Raw genomic sequence first — 18,364 nt, 5'->3', positions numbered from 1 at the left:
TACGTAATAAATGACCTGTGCGACTCAAGTTTTCTCTTTTTAATGTCAACTTGAATAATGGCTGCCTCTCCCCATTGCTATTTAATCAACACCGCTGTCGTCCTGTCTTTCAACGTTACGAGTAACAATATTCATGCTGAATGCTCATTGCGCGGCCGTCAACTTCTTCTGGAGCGTCTTTTCTAACCACCAAGTTTCTGCACCATATGTTAGTGTCGGTGGAATGCAGTGATTGCGCACTTTTACGGCGAGAACCCCCACACCCCCGATGGCGTGGAAAACGCTGCGTGCGGTACAGAAAGTCATGTGATCTCGCCTCGCACAGCCACGTGCTCGTGCCACTGCTCGCGCATTCGTCGTCTCCTCCTACAGCTGGCTCCGATGCCGCTCATCATGTCAAAAAAGGCAAATTAAGATAAAGTTAACTCAGGCACTCGAACCCACGACCTCCGATCAAATCAATCAAACCCACGACCTTTGGTTGTAAGGCGAAGTCAATTGCGGCGCAGTTAAATAATATAGAGTTTATTACGGCACTGGAACACACGACCTTTGGTGGACCTACGGTGTTAATTAGTCGGGACCTAATTAAGGCACTGTTAATTAAGGTAGCGTCAATCAAGGCACTCGAACCCGCGACCTATGGTGGGAGAAAACAAGTAATAAGAAGTAAAAATGCATTCGAATGAGAATGTCAAGTAATTTAATGCGTGTCTCTAGAGCGCGCAGCTTTTCGCCTTCAATCTCTTCAGCGTATGCTAAAGAGGGTGAAGGCGAAAATAAAAATTCAGTCTTTTTAGCGTATGCTAAAGGGACTGTTAACTTTTATTTTCAAGCACAGCGATAAGCTACCGGTTTTCAGTTGTAGATGCCTACCTTATGGGCACCAACTCATTTTTTATTCTTCTGTATATTTCCTTCTCATGATCAGAATTCCCTGTCAGTAATTTGCCTAGATGGGTCGGACTTCTTGTTGGCCTACTTGGGTAAGGTTCATCTTGAATGAAATGGTACGAAATTAGGGAACACGCTTAAAGTTCACCTTCAAGAGTGGAACGCGATAACATTCAGACTCCAGACTGCTTCACACGCTTCCCGATAACTGCAGCTTATATAACTGTAATGTTTTCCCGGCAAAGTTGGCGGTGAATGCTATGCACAAAGGCGAGCTTTCTGGTTCTGTTTTTTATGGTATTGCAAGAAACGGAGTGGACCGGGCCGCTTCTACTAAGACTTACTGCAAACGGAAGCTGGAAAACGGGTTTTTGTTGGAGTCCCCGCATAACAGAATTATGTTTTCTCGTGTATTCAAATTAATATCCGAGGCAATATGACGTCGGTAGCTTATGTCTTAGTCGCTCTTTACAAATTTTGTGGGGCATTTCACTTGGAGAAATTCGGTTAGTTCAATAAGGCCTATGCGCCACACGGAGGGCTTGCTCGGGATGCTCGGTTCGGGATGACTTTCTTGGCCGCAGACGCCGACACCAACGCCGGCGCCGACGCCGCTTTTTCAGCGACAAGCGGGACTCTTAGCGCTGTCGCGTTAACAGAAATACAAATAAGATTGTGCGACAGGTGGCACCTGCCCCATCTTCTACACTTATTTGTCATCTTGTTCTGTGGCATTTCTACCAAGACAGCCGAGATAAATATACTGTTGCGCATATTCCGCAGGCTGATCGCCAATCACAAATTGCCATTCTCTCGCTACGCTATTGGTCATCATCTTTGTCTTCTGCGTTTTAATCTCTCAATATACTCGTTCACTTTCTCGGACAAGGCTTTTAGACATTTCTTGCAAGCCATCATAGTGACCGAACATGACAGTGATTTAAGCACACCGCACATTGCTTAGGTGCCTTTTCCCTCTTCCCTGTAGATGTTCACTCCTAATGCTTTCCAGTCAAGCAAGTCGAACGCATCTCTTAATAATTTCCTTCTTGGACAACCTTCCATCACCTATAGGAACACGAAAATTTCGTTAGATAAGAACCCTTAACCAAGTCAAATTTTCGTGGACACCCTCCGTGGTTGCTCAACAGCTATGGTGTTGCGTTGCTAAGCACAAGACCGCCGAAACAAATCGCGGCCATAGCGGCCCTATTTAGACCGGGTCGAAACGTGAAAACCCCTGTGTGCCCCTGCATTGGGTGCATGTTAAAGAATCCCAGATGGTCAAAATTATTCCGAAGTACCTAACTACAGCGTGCCTCAATCATATCGTGGTTTTGGCCCACAAAACCGTACAATTTATTTGGAGGTTTTATGCTTTCATGCAGTAGCATCTAAATAATGTGAGCACGAAGTACAATGAGCTCGCATAGAACGAAACCTAAATAAGCAGGTGGTGAGTCAAGCAGGTAGAGACGCGAGCACTTAGAAAAAATAGGCACACAGATAAACTATACCTTGTTCAAAATGTCATATTGAAGCTCCCTATCGGTGAGATGGCCCAAAGTTTCATTCACACATAATTGTGCACCCAGTTTTCTGGTGTGAAAAAATTCCCATATCTCACTTTTCAGTTTCAGCTGGCAGAGGAAGGGAACTAGCCCTCGCATTTCAAGTTCCGCTCAGCCCAGACCTTGTGAGTGTTCCGGCAGTGGGGAGACAGCGTGGTAGACTGGAAATCGGTATATATGCGAAGCTTTCTGCGTCAGTAAATTGGGCGTACAATTATGTGCGAGTTAAACTACAATCCAGCTCGCCGATAAGCAACCTAAATGTTTCAATCTACCTCTAAAGATTCTACGAGAAGCACGTGTCGATGGGGTTTGTGGCTAGGGTTACTTCTTTATTCGCTTGTATTTTAGGGCTTGGCTTCTAAGTATGCGTGGCGGCGACCCACAGAATTTGTTTCGCAGTAAACTTCAGTTGCAAGTCCAGCGTTGTCTTGAGAAACTGCTCCTGCACGAGGGACCAGAGATCATCGATCATTGCTCTTTTATAGTTCTAAAGCAATGAGTGGTGCAGGACCATTCACAGAGTCATAAAATGGTGTGCGGGGGTACCGTTATGTAATCGGCCTCGGTTGCCATATTCTTGCTTACTTTTCGGGAAGCTTCACCAACTATCCGCTGATGCGCAGGTACTTAATGGTGGCACTGAACTCCCGCGCTGACCCGTGCTCCGATTTCCACGAGTACGTGTGCGGCAAGTGGCAAGCGAAAGGCGCTAACCGAGGTGCTTACCGCGAGTTCCACATTAACTCCTTTAATCAACATGTCGCTCGGCAGCTAGTGACCAGAGCCGACACTTCCTTCCGAAACTCCAACGGAACTGGTGATATCAGCCTCGAAACCCAGATGGCAGTGTTCTTCGCCAGCTGCTCCCTCATGACCACTGGCTATGACACGGGTGGCAACGGCACCGAATTGCTGAGGACGCTCGGACTCAGCATCCGTGAATGGACAAACGCCGACAGGTTCGGTGCCCTGCTGGAGCTCGTTGTCACGACTACACTGGAGACTGGCCTACCTTCGTTCCTCAGGGCACAGTTCTTCCGGGGTCACCCTTTCCGCGTGGATGTGGGCGAAACGCTGGATTCGACGTTCTCGCATGACGAAGGAAAGGCAAGGACGACCGTTCTCTACCTTTTGGACGACTTCGACGACGAGCTGGCCTCAGCTCGAGTCAACTACTCGGACATAATCTCAGTTGACACGCTCGTTCAGGGCCTGATTGCTGAACGAAGCGATCTTTCGTGGTCGATGCTCAAGAGTCCCGAAGAGCTCAAGTATCTCGTAGCGGAGGTGGCGTGGACGCACTCCCTAGAACGCGGCCTTCCGGCGAGGCTAAAGAACGCAGAGAAAAAGAACGGCTTGGAAGTCAGGGGAGTGGACATCCTGCGGAAGGCCATCGAGATATTGAAACTGCAGCCATTGGCGCTCGTTGGTCTCTACAGCCTAATTGTTTTACTTTCACAGGTAAGCCATACTTCATTCTAAGAGAGGAACGCCCGCAAGTTGTGTCCGTTAATATCATGGCCGCATTTATGTAAGCAACTCACGTCATAACGTTCCACCAGGGCAAAGTGTCTTAACACCGCTTTTAATGTCACCGTTATGGCGCTTTGTGTTTTACACATATCTAAGTTTGAGACGTTTTACTGAAACGCGTGCAATTGCGGCTTCTATTTCTTTTATTTCCTTTGTAGTAAAGATCCCCACTTAAGTGATCCAGTTTACTAGCTCCATATGGTGCCCATGAGGTCACAGTGCTTAATATTGCGTGAAATTCTTTCTCCCAGCTAACCAATAAACTTTTTGGCCGAAGTACCTTACGTGTCACACGCACTCTAGATATAGTTCTGTCGCGAAAACGCGAAATTTAGCGGAGAATTCTCATACAGCGCGTCGTCCGCTATATGATTTGCTACTGTGAACACTCCGCCGATGTCGTTTCCTGGGATTTCACCTAGACACACGTTCCTACGTGGAGCGAAATAATCAAATTCAGGACCGCACGTTGTCACTATTGTAAAAGTTTGTGTATATTGAAGGTACTTCAAGGCAATCTTCAGACACATTATTTATAGCAATACTTTTCAGTGCAGAGCAACTTCCTGCATCCACCTTTCACTTACGCAATATTTAACCTCATTAAGCACTCACCTGAAGTCACGCAAATATTGCAATGAACTGGCTGTCATTGCGTTTTTTTAAAGAATTCCAGCAGGTATAGGACGATTATGTGCGAATCGGAGGTCAGAGACCCTTAGTAGGGGACACAAGAAGATCACTCGAGCTTCATTTCTAAGATAGCTTTCTTTGATGAGCTCACTGTGCACTTACTATTTATTTGCGTTCTTCAAATTATGTGTTGTAAATCGTTGGGACAATAATTTATGTCGGCCGCAGGTGATGAAGTATGCGCCAGCATTGGGCTATGAGGTCGAATCAAAATCAGCGACGTCAGTGACGAAGTGCCTTCATCTCACGGCGTCGCACTTCGACCGACTCTACCCGCTGTGGGTTGCGCGGAAATTTCAGCACCATGGGCAGGTGGTCCTAGCCAGAGCCTTGTTCCAGGACATAGCCTCCACGTTACGGAAGGAACCTATGGTGAATTGGGGCCTCTTCGTCGATACTCGTCGGCTGAAGAAGGCACGACTCGCTACCTATGGTGTGTACCGAAGGATGGGTACATGACAAAGACTCTGTGGTCAGTATTGCGAATGTAAGAGGGTACTGATAGGGACACAGTGTTGCCGTCTTGCACAGCACATAAAAAGAATGAATTATAGGAACATCTCCACTTTGCCGCATCTTATAGCTCAGCTGCTTGCCTTGCACATCAAGTGTGAGTAAAAGAATAAATTATTTATGTTCACGCCTGATTGTAAAATAATCTGATCAAAAAACCCCAATGATAATATTTCTTTCCATACTGGCCTTTGGATGGCTTGTCCTCCCCTCTATGTTTTCACTGACGTCACACAATGTGTGGGGAAGATTTATAAACCGAATAGAATCCACTTAATGTAATCATTGCGTTCTACTGGTTCTACAGGTGGTGTGAAATGCAACACGAGTGCTAACACACGTCACGTTTGAATTGGCTTATCCCAGGTGCACCAACGATTCGGTGCTATTTAAACCGATTCGCCCGCACCGTCCCAAATGCTACAAGTATGGGAAGCGGCTTCATTTACGTGATGCCTCTTCTGTCAGCGGCCTAATATAATAATTTCGCGGCACAGACGAAACCGCGGATGACAGTCTGCCGGGGGCTCCGCTCGATGCAACCCTGGGAGACTCGTTCCTATCCAACCTGGCGGCAGTCAAGGCGGCCAGGGTGGGAGAGACGCCTGCCCCTTCGGAGTATTGGCAGCATCAGCTGACCGGTCACGTGGGGTACCAAGCTGATGGCCACTTTCTCATCAGTTCCGCCTACCTCTCTGGCGTTGGGATCTACGCGGAGATCCCCGCCGATCAGGAGCTGACAGCATGTGAGTCGGTCAGCGTTGGTAGTTCGAACCAACGGTAAAGGAATAGAGCAAGTCATTCTACTAACGAGTTTGTCATCGCATTTTAAAGCTGAAAATTGGTTTTGTTCAATTTACAAACACTGTACAAGAAACATACCGTGGCAGTTATCTGCAAAGGCTATGCCACTGCAGTGTTCTTGTCATGGCCATGTTCACTAAAGAAACGATACTCTATTACAAGTAAATGTACTAGCCATTTGAAGAACAATCATACATTTTAAAAAGAAGAGTGCGTAACAAAAGCGCTGCACACGCTCATGCTTACTATCGGCAAGAACTGCTATGTCACTATTCTATTCGTATTCGATCGCGTCTCAAATATAGCTCAAATATTCGCCCACCCCACGTAAAAGCGCGAGCATTAGCTTGTCCATAAACATGAACGGATTACCAGGTTGTCCGATGATAGTGGTCATGATTCATTGACAGCCCCTTCGAAACGGAGTGGTGAACGATAGCGAAACGGAGCGGTGAACAATAGTCACCTAGCCTGCTTGATTTAATTGGGTGTGTTGTGTACGTGTTTCTTTTTAGCAATTTCGTGTACATCTTCCTAATATTATTTTTTTTTTCTTTTTCTGCTTAAAACTTATCTACCATGTACCACTATTTATGCATGCAACAAATTCGGTCGTATCAATCTTTTCCCTGCTTTTTTATGAACCAATACTGCAAACGTCTCTTGCTTATCTCGACCGCTGACCGTTCGTGGAGGACTAACTACTTTTAGTGGGGCTTTGCTCAACTACATTACGATTCAAACATTTTTTGTGCTGTGCGAATATCCTTGTGAATGTAAGAGCATAAAGGGCCTACATTGTAACAATTGTCTCTAGAGATACTTCACTGCAGCAGTTGAATACAATATGGTCGTTCACTGCAGCTTTGCTTGCTCTCTGCGTAATCTATGCTTTACAAGAGGTCACTATTAGCATTGTCGTTTCCATGCACCTCTGGGGTAACACAGCATTCCGTAAACACTAATACGCTTATGAATGCCCTAAAATACCCTAAAGTAACAAGGCGGCGAAAGTGAACACGTTGAAAGTGTCAATGGCTCACTGGTGGAACTGCAGTCAAAATGCAATAACCGCATCAGCACAATCAGGTACAACCACGGTGGCACAACTTATGTTCATCATAGTATTCCTGGAGAAACACCGTTACGGATAACACAGTTTATGCAAGCACTCAAAAGCACGGCAGGAACAGTTGCTTATGCGAAAGTATCAAACTGTCCATTGGTAGAAAACGCCGGCGTCGTCTGTAGCAGTGAAACGGCACCCAAATTCCCAGTGATTGCGACGCCACGTCACAAACGCGCCTCGGCGAAGCAAAGCGGGCGAAACCGAGAACCCGCTGCCACATTAGTGCGCCTAGATTTGCATACGAGAAGAGGGTTGTGAGAAGGCGGTGCGGCGTCCGTATCTCGCTCTCTCACCCCTATTGGGCTTATCTGCTCGCGCCTGCCGGCCTTAGTGTTAGTGCCGCCGCTGCTTCCTCGGTCTTTCGTTGCACAGGACGTCGGTGGCATGCGAGGTTGGCACAGCAGGCTGCTGCTGCTTGCTGTATAGGGCAGCACGTACCGCTATAGAGTCTGAAGCAGTTACATCGCCGGCGGCCGCAGCCTTCGCCGTAGCGAAACGTAGCCGTGCGCGTCTGTACACGCCAGATGAAGTGAGGGAGTGGAAGAACGCAGCAAGACGAGCGATGAGGCAGCAGTGATATCCACCATCGTTGTCAACTATCCCATGCATGGCGGGTGAAACGAGCGTTAACGCAAACATTATTTACAGCGCAAAACTCCACTCAGCGGCGTTCGATACAGAACGTACATAAATGCTTTCGCATTCACAAATCATAAGAAGTGTCTAGGTGTGCTCGGATATATTCCACAATGTGCCGATGCCGTATGCTTCATACCAGGTGATCATGCAGCACTTCTTAGCTACCATAATTTCTGAGGCTATTCTTCGTCTCGTCGCCTTCATAATTGCGCGCCCCACGGAGAGGCCGGAAAGCGTTCGACAAATTTATTTTCCCTTCTTCGAAGAGCCCGGTCTTGTGACTCGCACGCCAGGAAGATACGCTAGGCATGTCACTGCGTTTTCTACACCCTTGGGAAATATTGGGTGCAATGTGCACCGGCCGCCGCCGTCCTTTTCTTCCTACATCTATATAATAAATGCGTCGATGGCACACAGCACACAACTCGCGCTCGAACGATTGACACACGCTGATCACGTAAACCACGCGTGAATCAAAATCTTGACACCAACTCATTCCCCTTTTTCTGAAATTCGACCTTTCACTCTTTAAACATTATGGCACCGAAAGCGGGTGACTGAATACTAAGGCCGTCGTTGACGTGTGTACGCTTTCATACACTGTAACATAAGCAAAACATGAAGTTATGCATCGTTTCTCGTGTTGTTCACGCAGACCTGCGCTACGCGACCCTGGGGGCCCTCATTCTGCGCGCCATCTTCGACTCCGACGCCACAAAGTACTTCCCGTATTGGGCGCGCGAATACATCGTAGAGTGCTTCGCGCGTTCGGCGTCCTCCGTGCTCGGCCATCACGTGACCGCACGTCTCGCCAGAGCGATCGTTCGATTCCGCTGGTCGGCGCAACTGGCCTGGTTTCTCAAGACCCGACATCTGGGCGAGAACGCCACCGGCCTTGGTGATGAACGCAAGAAAGCGCAGTCCGCAACGAAGGCGCTAAGTAAGAGCTCCAGTCTCAAGAAGCTCTTCTATCGGCTGGTCTGCTTCGCAGAGTGCGGGGATTCAGATGCGAAGGAGCTTTGCAACGACCTGGCTGGATTCGATCGGCGCTTCGCCCCGACGTTCCGTTGTCCTAAGAAAGCGGCCAAGCATCTGGGAGAGTGCGACTGCCCCGGCCTCAATCACTGCAACACGTACTTACCACTACGAAATGCAACAAACACGCTTACCTAAAGGGTGCTAATCACCGTGTGTTAGTCCTACGGTGATTAACACACATTGAACGAATTGTTCGAAGGAGCACATTGAGGACGTCCAAGGCTATCGTGCGTATGTTAATTGTAATAGTCCATTGTCATGCTGCTTAGTGTCCTGGCTACCGAGGGCCTTTAGCCCCATCTCAGCTGCACTTTTGCGGCTTTGCAATGTTTATGTAGTTTGTGTTTGAACCACGGAACTAAACAACCAAGGCCCAATTTTTGTCTCCTAATGCAATTTTGCTGTTTATTAGATTATGCGGCTACTCTACAACAACAAAAGCTTAGTTGCACCCGTAATGGTAACGGTAATTCAAACATTTTATCGCCTGTTCTCCGCACACCGTAGCATAGGCCACAGAGCCATCCCTCCTTTAATAAAGCTTTCGCATTCAGCACTTTCTTTGCTGCGATTCAATAAAATTGTCAATGAGCACTGGTGATGAGAACATGGGTAGTGCAACGACGCTTAGTTGTCGTTTGGAAACCCGAACGAGCTCGCACTGTTACAGTCAATCTCTCGTTTTCCGCGAAAAGTGCAGCTAGAATGAGTTATAAGCTGCCATGTATATTGATATAGTACCACGATAATGCAAACACTGCAGCTTTTCACTGTGTCTACGCAAAACTAGATCCACGACGAAAATGGTAGGCATGGAGCACTCCATTGTTGCCACATTGGGTAAGGCAAATATAGTGCATTAATAAGAAAGACTGCGAGTTGGTAGCCTTTCATGTTGAAGTCAAAGTCGAGGGCTCGGGTCGCCTTGTCGGTCGGAACAAATCATCAGAGGTCGTCGGCTGACGACGACTATTTCACGAAGCGTGTTTTTTTTAATTAAATTCTCGGCTACCCTTAAGGTCATGCTAGTATAACATAGCAAATACCTGGTTTTTTTTCTTTGTGGTACGATAGTGGAACTAACTCACGACACTTTCTGTATTTGTGATTCTTGAAAACGCAACATTTTTTTTAACGTGCTCATCTTTGATACTCTGTTCCTACTTGCCTGTACATTCCAGCTTGTTGCGATTTACAGCAGAGATAGGCCTATAGGTGGATAACGAGCCTGTTCAGCTTTATTCAGCTACACTTTTGTTTTAAGTAATATTTTTACTCTGAAGATCAGGATTAAAAGAATGGTACGTTATTGAAAAATGTCGGTAAAAACATCGCTTTCAACCTCTTTCAAAGTCACCCAAACTGTTATCTCAGGACTGCAAAATAATAGTAGAAAAAAAAAACGTAGCATCATTCCAATTGGAACAAAGTTATAATTGTTGAATTATTCTGTTTTGACAGAGGAGTCCACAATAAAAAAATGAGCATTCCTTCTGAGAAGGCGATACAATAATAAGCCTATTTCTCTTCTAAATCTTGCTCAACGGAAATAATTATTTGTGGTCGATGAAAACGGTATTCTTTAAGAAAAGGAACTGTTCGATCAAAATTCACTTGCGTAGTTCATGACTTAGGTACAGCGGCCGATATTCCTCGTCAACCGGCAGCACACCCAGTGGCGCTATTCCTTTATATCATCTGATTGCATGCAACGGAATTACAGTTTTGGATAATAACAAACGATTCATACAATGCGTGTGTTAGGGTGTTATTATGGCCGTCATGAAATGCATGGACGATTTGTGCTTCCGGATAAAGTCGCCAAGAATCTTGGTTTAGATAATACATGAGTGTTCATTTTTGCACCAGATGTGGTCAACCGAAGTTTAAGAACCTTTGATTATTTAAGATAAGGTGGTTGCCGTTCTGGAATGGGACGAAACATCTTTTGAGCAAGATGCGCCTGGTCTTCCCAGCCCAACATACAGGGCTCGAATGCCTTGCGCACAGGTCACGGTTTCGCACTCCTTTCTTTTTTTCATCACGGCAGCACTCAATATCACTCGCAGCTGGGCGAATCAGCTGGATGTTTTTCAGCTTGCCGTGCAGTTTTGCGACCATTTCAGATGCCGATGTGTTTGGTCCAACTCCATCACAGGAATTCTTCCCGTGTTCGGTCGCAGGGAACACCCGTATTACCAATTCATAACTTTTGCGTGAAGGCTCATAAAATTTAAATTTGTTTGTAGGTGTCTTGTGGCAACGGGGCTTACGCAGGTGATGCGACTTAGAGAGGGGTACTTCAAGGCACTCGCGGGTATTGGTTAATGCGAAGCACTCATAGGCTGCGTCATGCGACGTAACAGCGTAACTGCGTGTTATTTTAGGGCATAAGCCTTTAGTGGCTCATGAGTGTCCGGGCGCAGTCCGTAGTGGACGAAGGAAAGCGGTGATCACCTTCCAGAGAAGCAAGGAGAGGAGGCGACCTGCCGGTAGCGCTGTGCGAGTGGGCGCGTGGGAGAGCGCGGCCATGCGTGTCGGGGGGCGCGCACATCGGCGACTAACCTTGCAGCCATGTGGTTGTGATTGCATCCCATGCTCGAGGCCACGGCGGCGTCCGTTCTCAGAACAGTTCAGACAACAGCAACTGAGGCAGTCATAGATAGGCTTTGTTTTATCGCAGTTTAGCTCAGCAAAGTACCCATTGGTTTTTTTTTTCCTCGTGGTTACAACACAGGGGAAGACTGACACTTCTTTTTGTGCCAGTGGTAGGATTGAATCTCAGTCGAAACAACTTCAGTCAAGTTCTCTGTGAAGTAAAATGCATGACGAAGCATGCTTGCTGTTCGAATTGTTTGGTTCATGAATGACGGCAGCTTGCGTCCGCCGTATATAGTCGTACGGAGCCCACCAGAGAGGGGGGGTGGGGGTATTCTGTAAGAGTCAGCCTAGTGGGCTGTCCATTTCGGCTGCTGCTGATTGGATGCAGCAGCACGAGTGAGGAGGGGACGAGCAGCCCAAGCCAATCAGTAGCGGCCGAAATGGACAGTCCACTAGGTGAGCTCCTACAGAATAGCTCCCCTGGAGATCTACTTAGCTAGTTCATTCACACACAAATTCAGCTGCGATGTTTCTCTACGAAGCGTTCCTTTTCTCGCGCCGCATAAGTAACCTCGACTCATTTGAGGACCCAAAGCATCACATGGTTATTCCGTCAATCATAGTACAAAGTTAACGGTCACCTAGGTCGCCTTTCACGGCTGGTGAGAAGCAGACGCACAGTTCTTTCAAGTCATCCATGGTATAGGCATAACCTACGAAACTTTTTAATGCTAGTCGTAGGCACAATGCACACAAAGGCACACTTTTTGTTGGTGAGCAAGCAGAACCTACTTCGGAAGAAGCGCAAAAAACTTCGAAAACGCATTTTAAATGTATGGAGTAGTCGCATTCAACAAACGATATAACCCTTGTATTAAGGGAGCGGAAACTATGAGCATGTACTACTTTTCACCTCAGTAATGTCACCGCCAACGTACACATCGTGAGCGTCCAAATTCCCGTTCCGTGTAGTAGTCAATAGCGTTCCGGAGATATTGAGTGCTTAAAAAAGACCTTTGTAGGGAATCTGGGGCTATCCCCACAGCGTGCTTTACAGACCAACTTCGTGCCTCGTGAATCGCGTATATACATACATGGGCACGGCGACCTAGATTTTTCGTGGATGAAGTTCACTGGCAGCAGTATCAACAATTCTTAGTGCTCTTGATAAGATGTAGATGCATCGTGGGCTTTCTTCAAGTTGTCCGACCCTTTAAGGCAGTCATCGCAAAGGTTCCTCAAGGGGTCACGGCTATCGCTCCTCCCAGAAGAGTGAATTTCGATTGCCACAACGCTTTCGATTTCGCTCTGCTTCTTCCTTGCATAAGCTTTTCTTTGTCTTTGAGGAAAACGACTGGGAGACGACAAGGGTGAATCTTCAGGGAACTTTATGTACCTGTTCCGCTCACCGACCGCCTCGTCCTCAAGGAAGAAGACGTCATCGGTCCAGAGTCTGAAAAGGCTTGAAGCGGTATTGACACATCTAAACTCCGTTTCTAATCTCCGTTTTGACGCGCCCCTTGTCACAAGGTCTTGCGCAGCATAGACGCATCATCTTCGACACCACGGAAATTTCGCTCAAACTGAATTTTTATTTAGTGCACCGTGAGGCAGTCAGCACAATTCGCGGTAGCAACTGTAAGGCCTAGCCATAGCTGCACAGACGCTGCGCACCATCATTGCTCACTCAGGCCGATGTAACTCAAGTGGCTGTATTCGATAACTTAAACCACGCCTGGAACCAAGCAGAGTCGGAGACGGCAGATGGCCACTCGGATCTCACGCCACACATACCATAAAGCTCAGACCTTTCTCGCTTCATTTGCTTACTGGCAGGGCAACGCCCAGCACTGTCCTCTGCACATACGCATTTCACTGTCATCTGCACTTCGATGCTACCTGAACGGGCACGCTGACACACTGCACAAGGCAAATATCGCGAGCCCACTGTATATTTCTACAGCTTTCATTTTGGCACCGCGATCGAAAAAATAGTGCAGGGCTATACAGTTGCTGTACCGAACGCAAATCTCTAGTTCTTGGCGTTGAGAAAGGCTCAGAAGAGGAGGAAGCGCACAATATTATCTTTTAGCAAGAAATGTTTTTCCGCACTATCTACCGCTCTCTCAAAACACAATATTCCAACATTGTAACTTCGTTCCAATACAAGTGAAACCACATGTCTTTATAATGCTATTCTGCACGCTTCATAGAACAAATTGAGCGACCGTGAACGAGATCGAAAGAAGGGGGGTGTATCGACATTCATCAAGAAAATAATACTTAAAATTTTGATGTCTTCAGTAAAACTTCACTATTTTAAATGTTATTACACGAATAAAATTGCACAGGCTCGTCATCCACCTAAAAGCCCACATCTGCTGCAAGCTTAAACTAGGTGGGATGCGCATAAAAGTAGAAACACAGTCCTAAAAATGACCACGTTTGAAAAATGTTGCATTCTCGATTTTTTCTAAACTTTTACTTTTTTTATAAATACTCAAAACGTCGTTATCTAGTTCCTCGCTACTTCTACTTACACTGGAAATATACATTTGCTACATCATATTTGAATGCCCTTAAGCATTTTCACGAATTTTAGAAAAAGCACATCTCGTAAAATTTTATCGCCCAACGATCTCCGACGGTTCTTTCCCAGTTTGCTAATTGCTTTCTTTTAAAAAATGATTCAGTTCAGCACTATTCCGTCTCGTGTGCGGAAAGAAAGGTTTTCAGACAAAATGAAAAATGTCAAATATACCCCCTGTTTCGATATCTCAAGGAATTGACCATGTATAATGTCTTTCTTATGTCTCTCATGAGTTACTTTCCTTAAACAGATGCTCCGCTGTCTGTTTATGCATTTCGACAGTTGAACCTGCACTCTATGTAACTACTTCAAACCACTGTACGAATACTAGACGTATGTAGGTACAAATAGTTATTTCATCCATTTGAGGCTACCGGTGTAGCATTCATCAACAGTTTATCATGTTACTACATTAGTGTACTTGGGGTACTATGCGCAGCCTCATAACGTTTATTTTCTTTAGAACAGCAGCACTGAAAAACAAGAACAGGTGAAAATGTTTGGCATACTGCAAATTTTTATTAATAACGAATATAAAATATATTTCTCATTTAATTTCCGATGTTCCGCCAAATATAAAACTGCGTAATATTTCACCGCGTTGTTCTATAGAGTTGGAGTAAACAATATGACGCGTGTTCTACATAGCTCTATGTCGTAATTGCGGAAATACCGTATCACTTTGTTAGGTGTGCAATCGACAATTTCAAGCATTGAGTTCATTGCTGATGTAAATAACGACAAGGTACATTCTTTATATTCTACTTAGGGCTTTTGTTCTGGCTGCGGTATTTCACGGAATTTTTATAGAATTTTAAATGCAATGGCAATTCACACATTTTATTCAAAATTCAACTGTAAAGTCCGTAGTAGCCTAATCAAGGTGTTCACTCCCTAGAGCACTGATACTGGCAACGCACTAGACTTTCTCCACGAGTATTTCCTTGCAATTTTACCCAAAGGAATACATTAAACCACTGTACAATACAATTTCAACATGTGACGTTTGCAGCAATGAAGTCTTTAGGGCTATAATATCTCAATGCACAAAATGACACCCGACTTCAAGTCACGTCCACGTTTCATGAAGTGTCAATTCGAGCAAAATTATTTGTCTCATATTTAAGAAGCTGTGCGTATCGTAGCAGTTTCAGTGAGCCACAACACAGAGCTAAGAAATAAAGCAACTTGGTGTCATGTTCGACATAATACAGTCGTGTTCACCAACATCGTCTTTGATATGAATTAGTCACACATATCAGCTTCTGATAATTACACAATGTATCGGGAAGACGTCACATTAGCAAAAACGCGCTCTTGCACTTTAGCGCGCAGAGGGTAACTTTGTTGCAAAGCATCAAAAGGGAATACTGAAGAGAAAACAAGGTTTAGCTTAGTAGATAATCCCGACGCTTATAATACAAAGGAAATCAAACGTACACTAATTAGTAACGACGATTAAGATGGCAAAATATGACCATGCATAAGTTAACGAAGATCCTCTTCTTTTTCTGTGTATCGGTCAAAGCACTGCATTATGGTCCACATTCGATCTTTCTCGTTGCATCCAAATGCACTGTGGAATTCTCGCATCCTGCCGACGCCGTAGTTGCATGCCGCGGAGGCTTTGGAGAAGCTGTGCTCTGTGACGTCCACATCTACCTTGTCGGACGCACAAAGTGACAAGCAAGCGCGCTTAAAGAACAGCGCGTCGGTGGCAGTTAGGTGCCTCTCGTTCGTTTCTGCGTCTTCCTCATCAAACTCGTCCTTCGTAATTTTGGCGACCCTTATGCCATCCGTGATCGCAAAAACGTCGTCCAACTTGGTCTCGTTGCGCGACTTGTCACCAGGTAGTTTATACTTTGCTGCGAGGCAACGTGAGATGTCATCGTATTTTCCGGACGTCGCATCGCTCCACTGCCCCTCGGTGGACTCACTCACACCACTGACGTCCGAGGCTTTGAGTGGGCGCTTGGCTATGGTCGCTCCCAGGCTGGCCACCAGCGTGGTCACAGTGGCGATGTTGATGAATCTATCCACATCTCCCACGTAAAACAGTGGCTCCACGCCCAGAAACTGCGGGACGATGACCGTCTTCTTTGCCAAGTCGAGCATGATGTCGGTGCCAAGGAAAGCATCTAGATTTCTACGTGGCATCGACGTGCGCGGACTGTAAAGACAGGACGGGCTCAAGTGGACCTTGAGGACGTGCACAAAGTTCTTGATGAACGTGCTGCTCAGGATGAAGCGGCTGATGCTCCTGTCGCCCTGCCCGAAGCGACTGCACTCCAACTGCTGGATGCTCATCACGCTGTCCGGAAAGACGGTCACGTGGAACCCCTCCACTCGCTCTAAGCACGCCTCGCGGTCTTCGGCACTCATCCAGTCACGCTCGGAGATGACCCGCCGCAGTCGTGGGGCGAAGTCGCTGTAGTTCCTGATGTCTCGCACGTAGGGCCTCTTCAGGGAGAGCATCTGGGAGAGCGCGTGCACCCACATCTCCTTGAAGACATGCCCCGCTACACGCTGGCAAATGCCCATCACCGCCTGCGTAGACCTCGATATCGAGAGCTGGAAGTCGTAGGTCAACACGTGAGCCGCCAGAAGCGTCAGCAAGTACAGGGGTCTGGCCTGCGAGCTCGAGTTCAAGAGAACGTGCTCCATGAACGCGCAAGTGAGGCTGAATTTCGCTGTGCGTACGGCAGTGTCGTTGGAGGCGCCGTGCTCAGCGAACTTCTCTCCCCACGCGTCGGCCGTGAATGGTCCGCACGACACGTCGGCGACGCGCGCCGGTGACGTCGGCGCGCCTTTCATGGCGCCCCGCGTTTGCCAAGCGCTGTCCAGTGTGATAACCTCTTCAATCACTTTGTGGGAGGGCGCCGTCTCTCCGATTTTCTCTAGCACTCGTCGCATGTACTCTTTCGTCCGGATGACAGGTTCACTGTGCTGCATCTGCCGGTAGAAGCTGCGACCGGGGAGCACAGAGAAGTAGGGACCCTCGGCCGCAGAGTAGCGATTGACCTTGAAGAGGTTGTGAAAGCGATTCTTGAGCGACAGGTCGAAGCAGTCGGAGAAGAACCTCTGCCACCGGGTTTCGGCTAGCCATTTCTTTACGGACACATTTAACGCCTGCGAATGAGTTAAAACACGACAGTGACCAAACCACGGCGAAGTTACCTCGCTCCATGCTAATATGGACGGGGCGGGGCAATGGAGTAGAGAAGAGAAACTGCCTGTTCTTTCTCTTTTTGGGACAACGCAGTTCTAGTGGTGACGACAATCAGTAAAAGCGTGATAATCGCTCATAACTGCATACGTGTGAGGTCATAGAAGTTACATTAACTGGGATAAACTAACCTTCCGAGTATTACAAACTCGACTTTGACAAATACAGGTCAATTTACCGAAACAGTGGCTAGCCTCGCTGAGACACTTTATCCCTGTCAATGTAACTTCTATACCCACAGTGCATTAATTCAAGTGTCGGCCCCCTTCTAGATTATGTGTAGCGTCAGGAAATGTGTGCTATAAATATGTAGTTTCTATTGAATTGTATACGCTGTAGTCTTGCACAGAATTGTATTTCTTGTAGTTAGAGTCCGTAGTGCAATATTGTTCGCATTAAATATCATTTGGCACTGAGTGCACTAGTCCCTGCTTCTTGCACTTAAAGTTGAGGGGTTGTATTATGTAAAATATTTTTTCACCTTGAATTCAGTTTTTATGGGTCTCTTTGATTGTTAGCTCTATAATTGTGGAGGCGCTGCTCCGTGCCTGGAAATGACAAAGATAGAATCCAGAAGGAATCATTAAATTAACGGGACAAGTTGGGGATGGGGAATGAGGCATAGGATTAAGCATAGTACTATACTTAAGCAGATTAAAGATATTATAAAATTAGAATAAGGAAATTAGGCGTCGGAGAGTGGTTTATAACTGTCGCATACAATATTGATTTTAGCAGAGAAGTCGTCACTGTAGGTAAAAAGTGGACTATTGGTTAGAGCACTACCAGCGATTATGACAGCGAAGCCACATGCCATATTATACTTGCGAAGCCGTAAGTGTAATAAAGGGACAATCAGGACCTACAAATCGTTACGGTGGGATATTTGCATACGATTGGAACCATGTGGTTGTTATTCAGGATATTGCAGGTGTTGTCAAGTGAAGTGCGTAGGAAGACAGACAGGAACAAATGGAAAGACGCAGTTTCGCCCAAGAGGCGAAGCATCAATTGTAATAGCAAATTAGCAGACAGCCATACGAAGTAAGGATAGTCCTTTCAGCTGTCGTATCAAGTTGTAAACGTTCGCTTGCTGACCAAACTAATAAGCATGGTGTCAGCGCGCCCAG

General features: G+C 46.5%; 2 protein-coding genes across 2 annotated transcripts in view; one reads left to right on the top strand and one right to left on the bottom strand.

Annotated features, from left to right (window-relative positions):
- The first annotated feature begins 2,925 nt into the window (after positions 1–2,925).
- LOC129387923 (uncharacterized) lies at positions 2,926–9,405 on the top strand. The gene is made up of 4 exons (XM_055077688.2): positions 2,926–3,929; positions 4,863–5,127; positions 5,705–5,953; positions 8,435–9,405. Exons 1-4 carry the CDS (start codon positions 3,084–3,086, stop codon positions 8,950–8,952), a joined length of 1,878 nt encoding a protein of 625 aa, XP_054933663.1. The 5' UTR covers positions 2,926–3,083; the 3' UTR covers positions 8,953–9,405.
- A 5,996-nt stretch (positions 9,406–15,401) lies between these two features.
- Positions 15,402–18,364, bottom strand: part of LOC126544531 (uncharacterized) — a 161,766-nt gene continuing 158,803 nt past the window's right edge. Inside the window, exon 9 of the mRNA XM_055077686.2 lies at positions 15,402–17,137. Within this exon, the coding sequence (XP_054933661.1) occupies positions 15,497–17,137 (1,641 nt within the window). The 3' untranslated portion in view covers positions 15,402–15,496. The remainder of the gene's footprint in view (positions 17,138–18,364) is intronic.

Source organism: Dermacentor andersoni, chromosome 10 (assembly GCF_023375885.2).
Source record: "Dermacentor andersoni chromosome 10, qqDerAnde1_hic_scaffold, whole genome shotgun sequence".
Lineage (NCBI taxonomy): Eukaryota > Metazoa > Arthropoda > Arachnida > Ixodida > Ixodidae > Dermacentor > Dermacentor andersoni.
This window is presented reverse-complemented; position numbering and strand designations above follow the sequence as displayed.

Coding starts and splice junctions, on each gene's coding strand:
- LOC129387923 (XM_055077688.2), top strand. CDS start 3,084: ATGCGCAGGTACTTAATGGTGGCACTGAACTCCCGCGCTGACCCGTGC. Junction 5,128..5,704: donor GGCACGACTCGCTACCTATG/GTGTGTACCGAA, acceptor TTCGCGGCACAG/ACGAAACCGCGGATGACAGT. Junction 5,954..8,434: donor CGATCAGGAGCTGACAGCAT/GTGAGTCGGTCA, acceptor TTGTTCACGCAG/ACCTGCGCTACGCGACCCTG.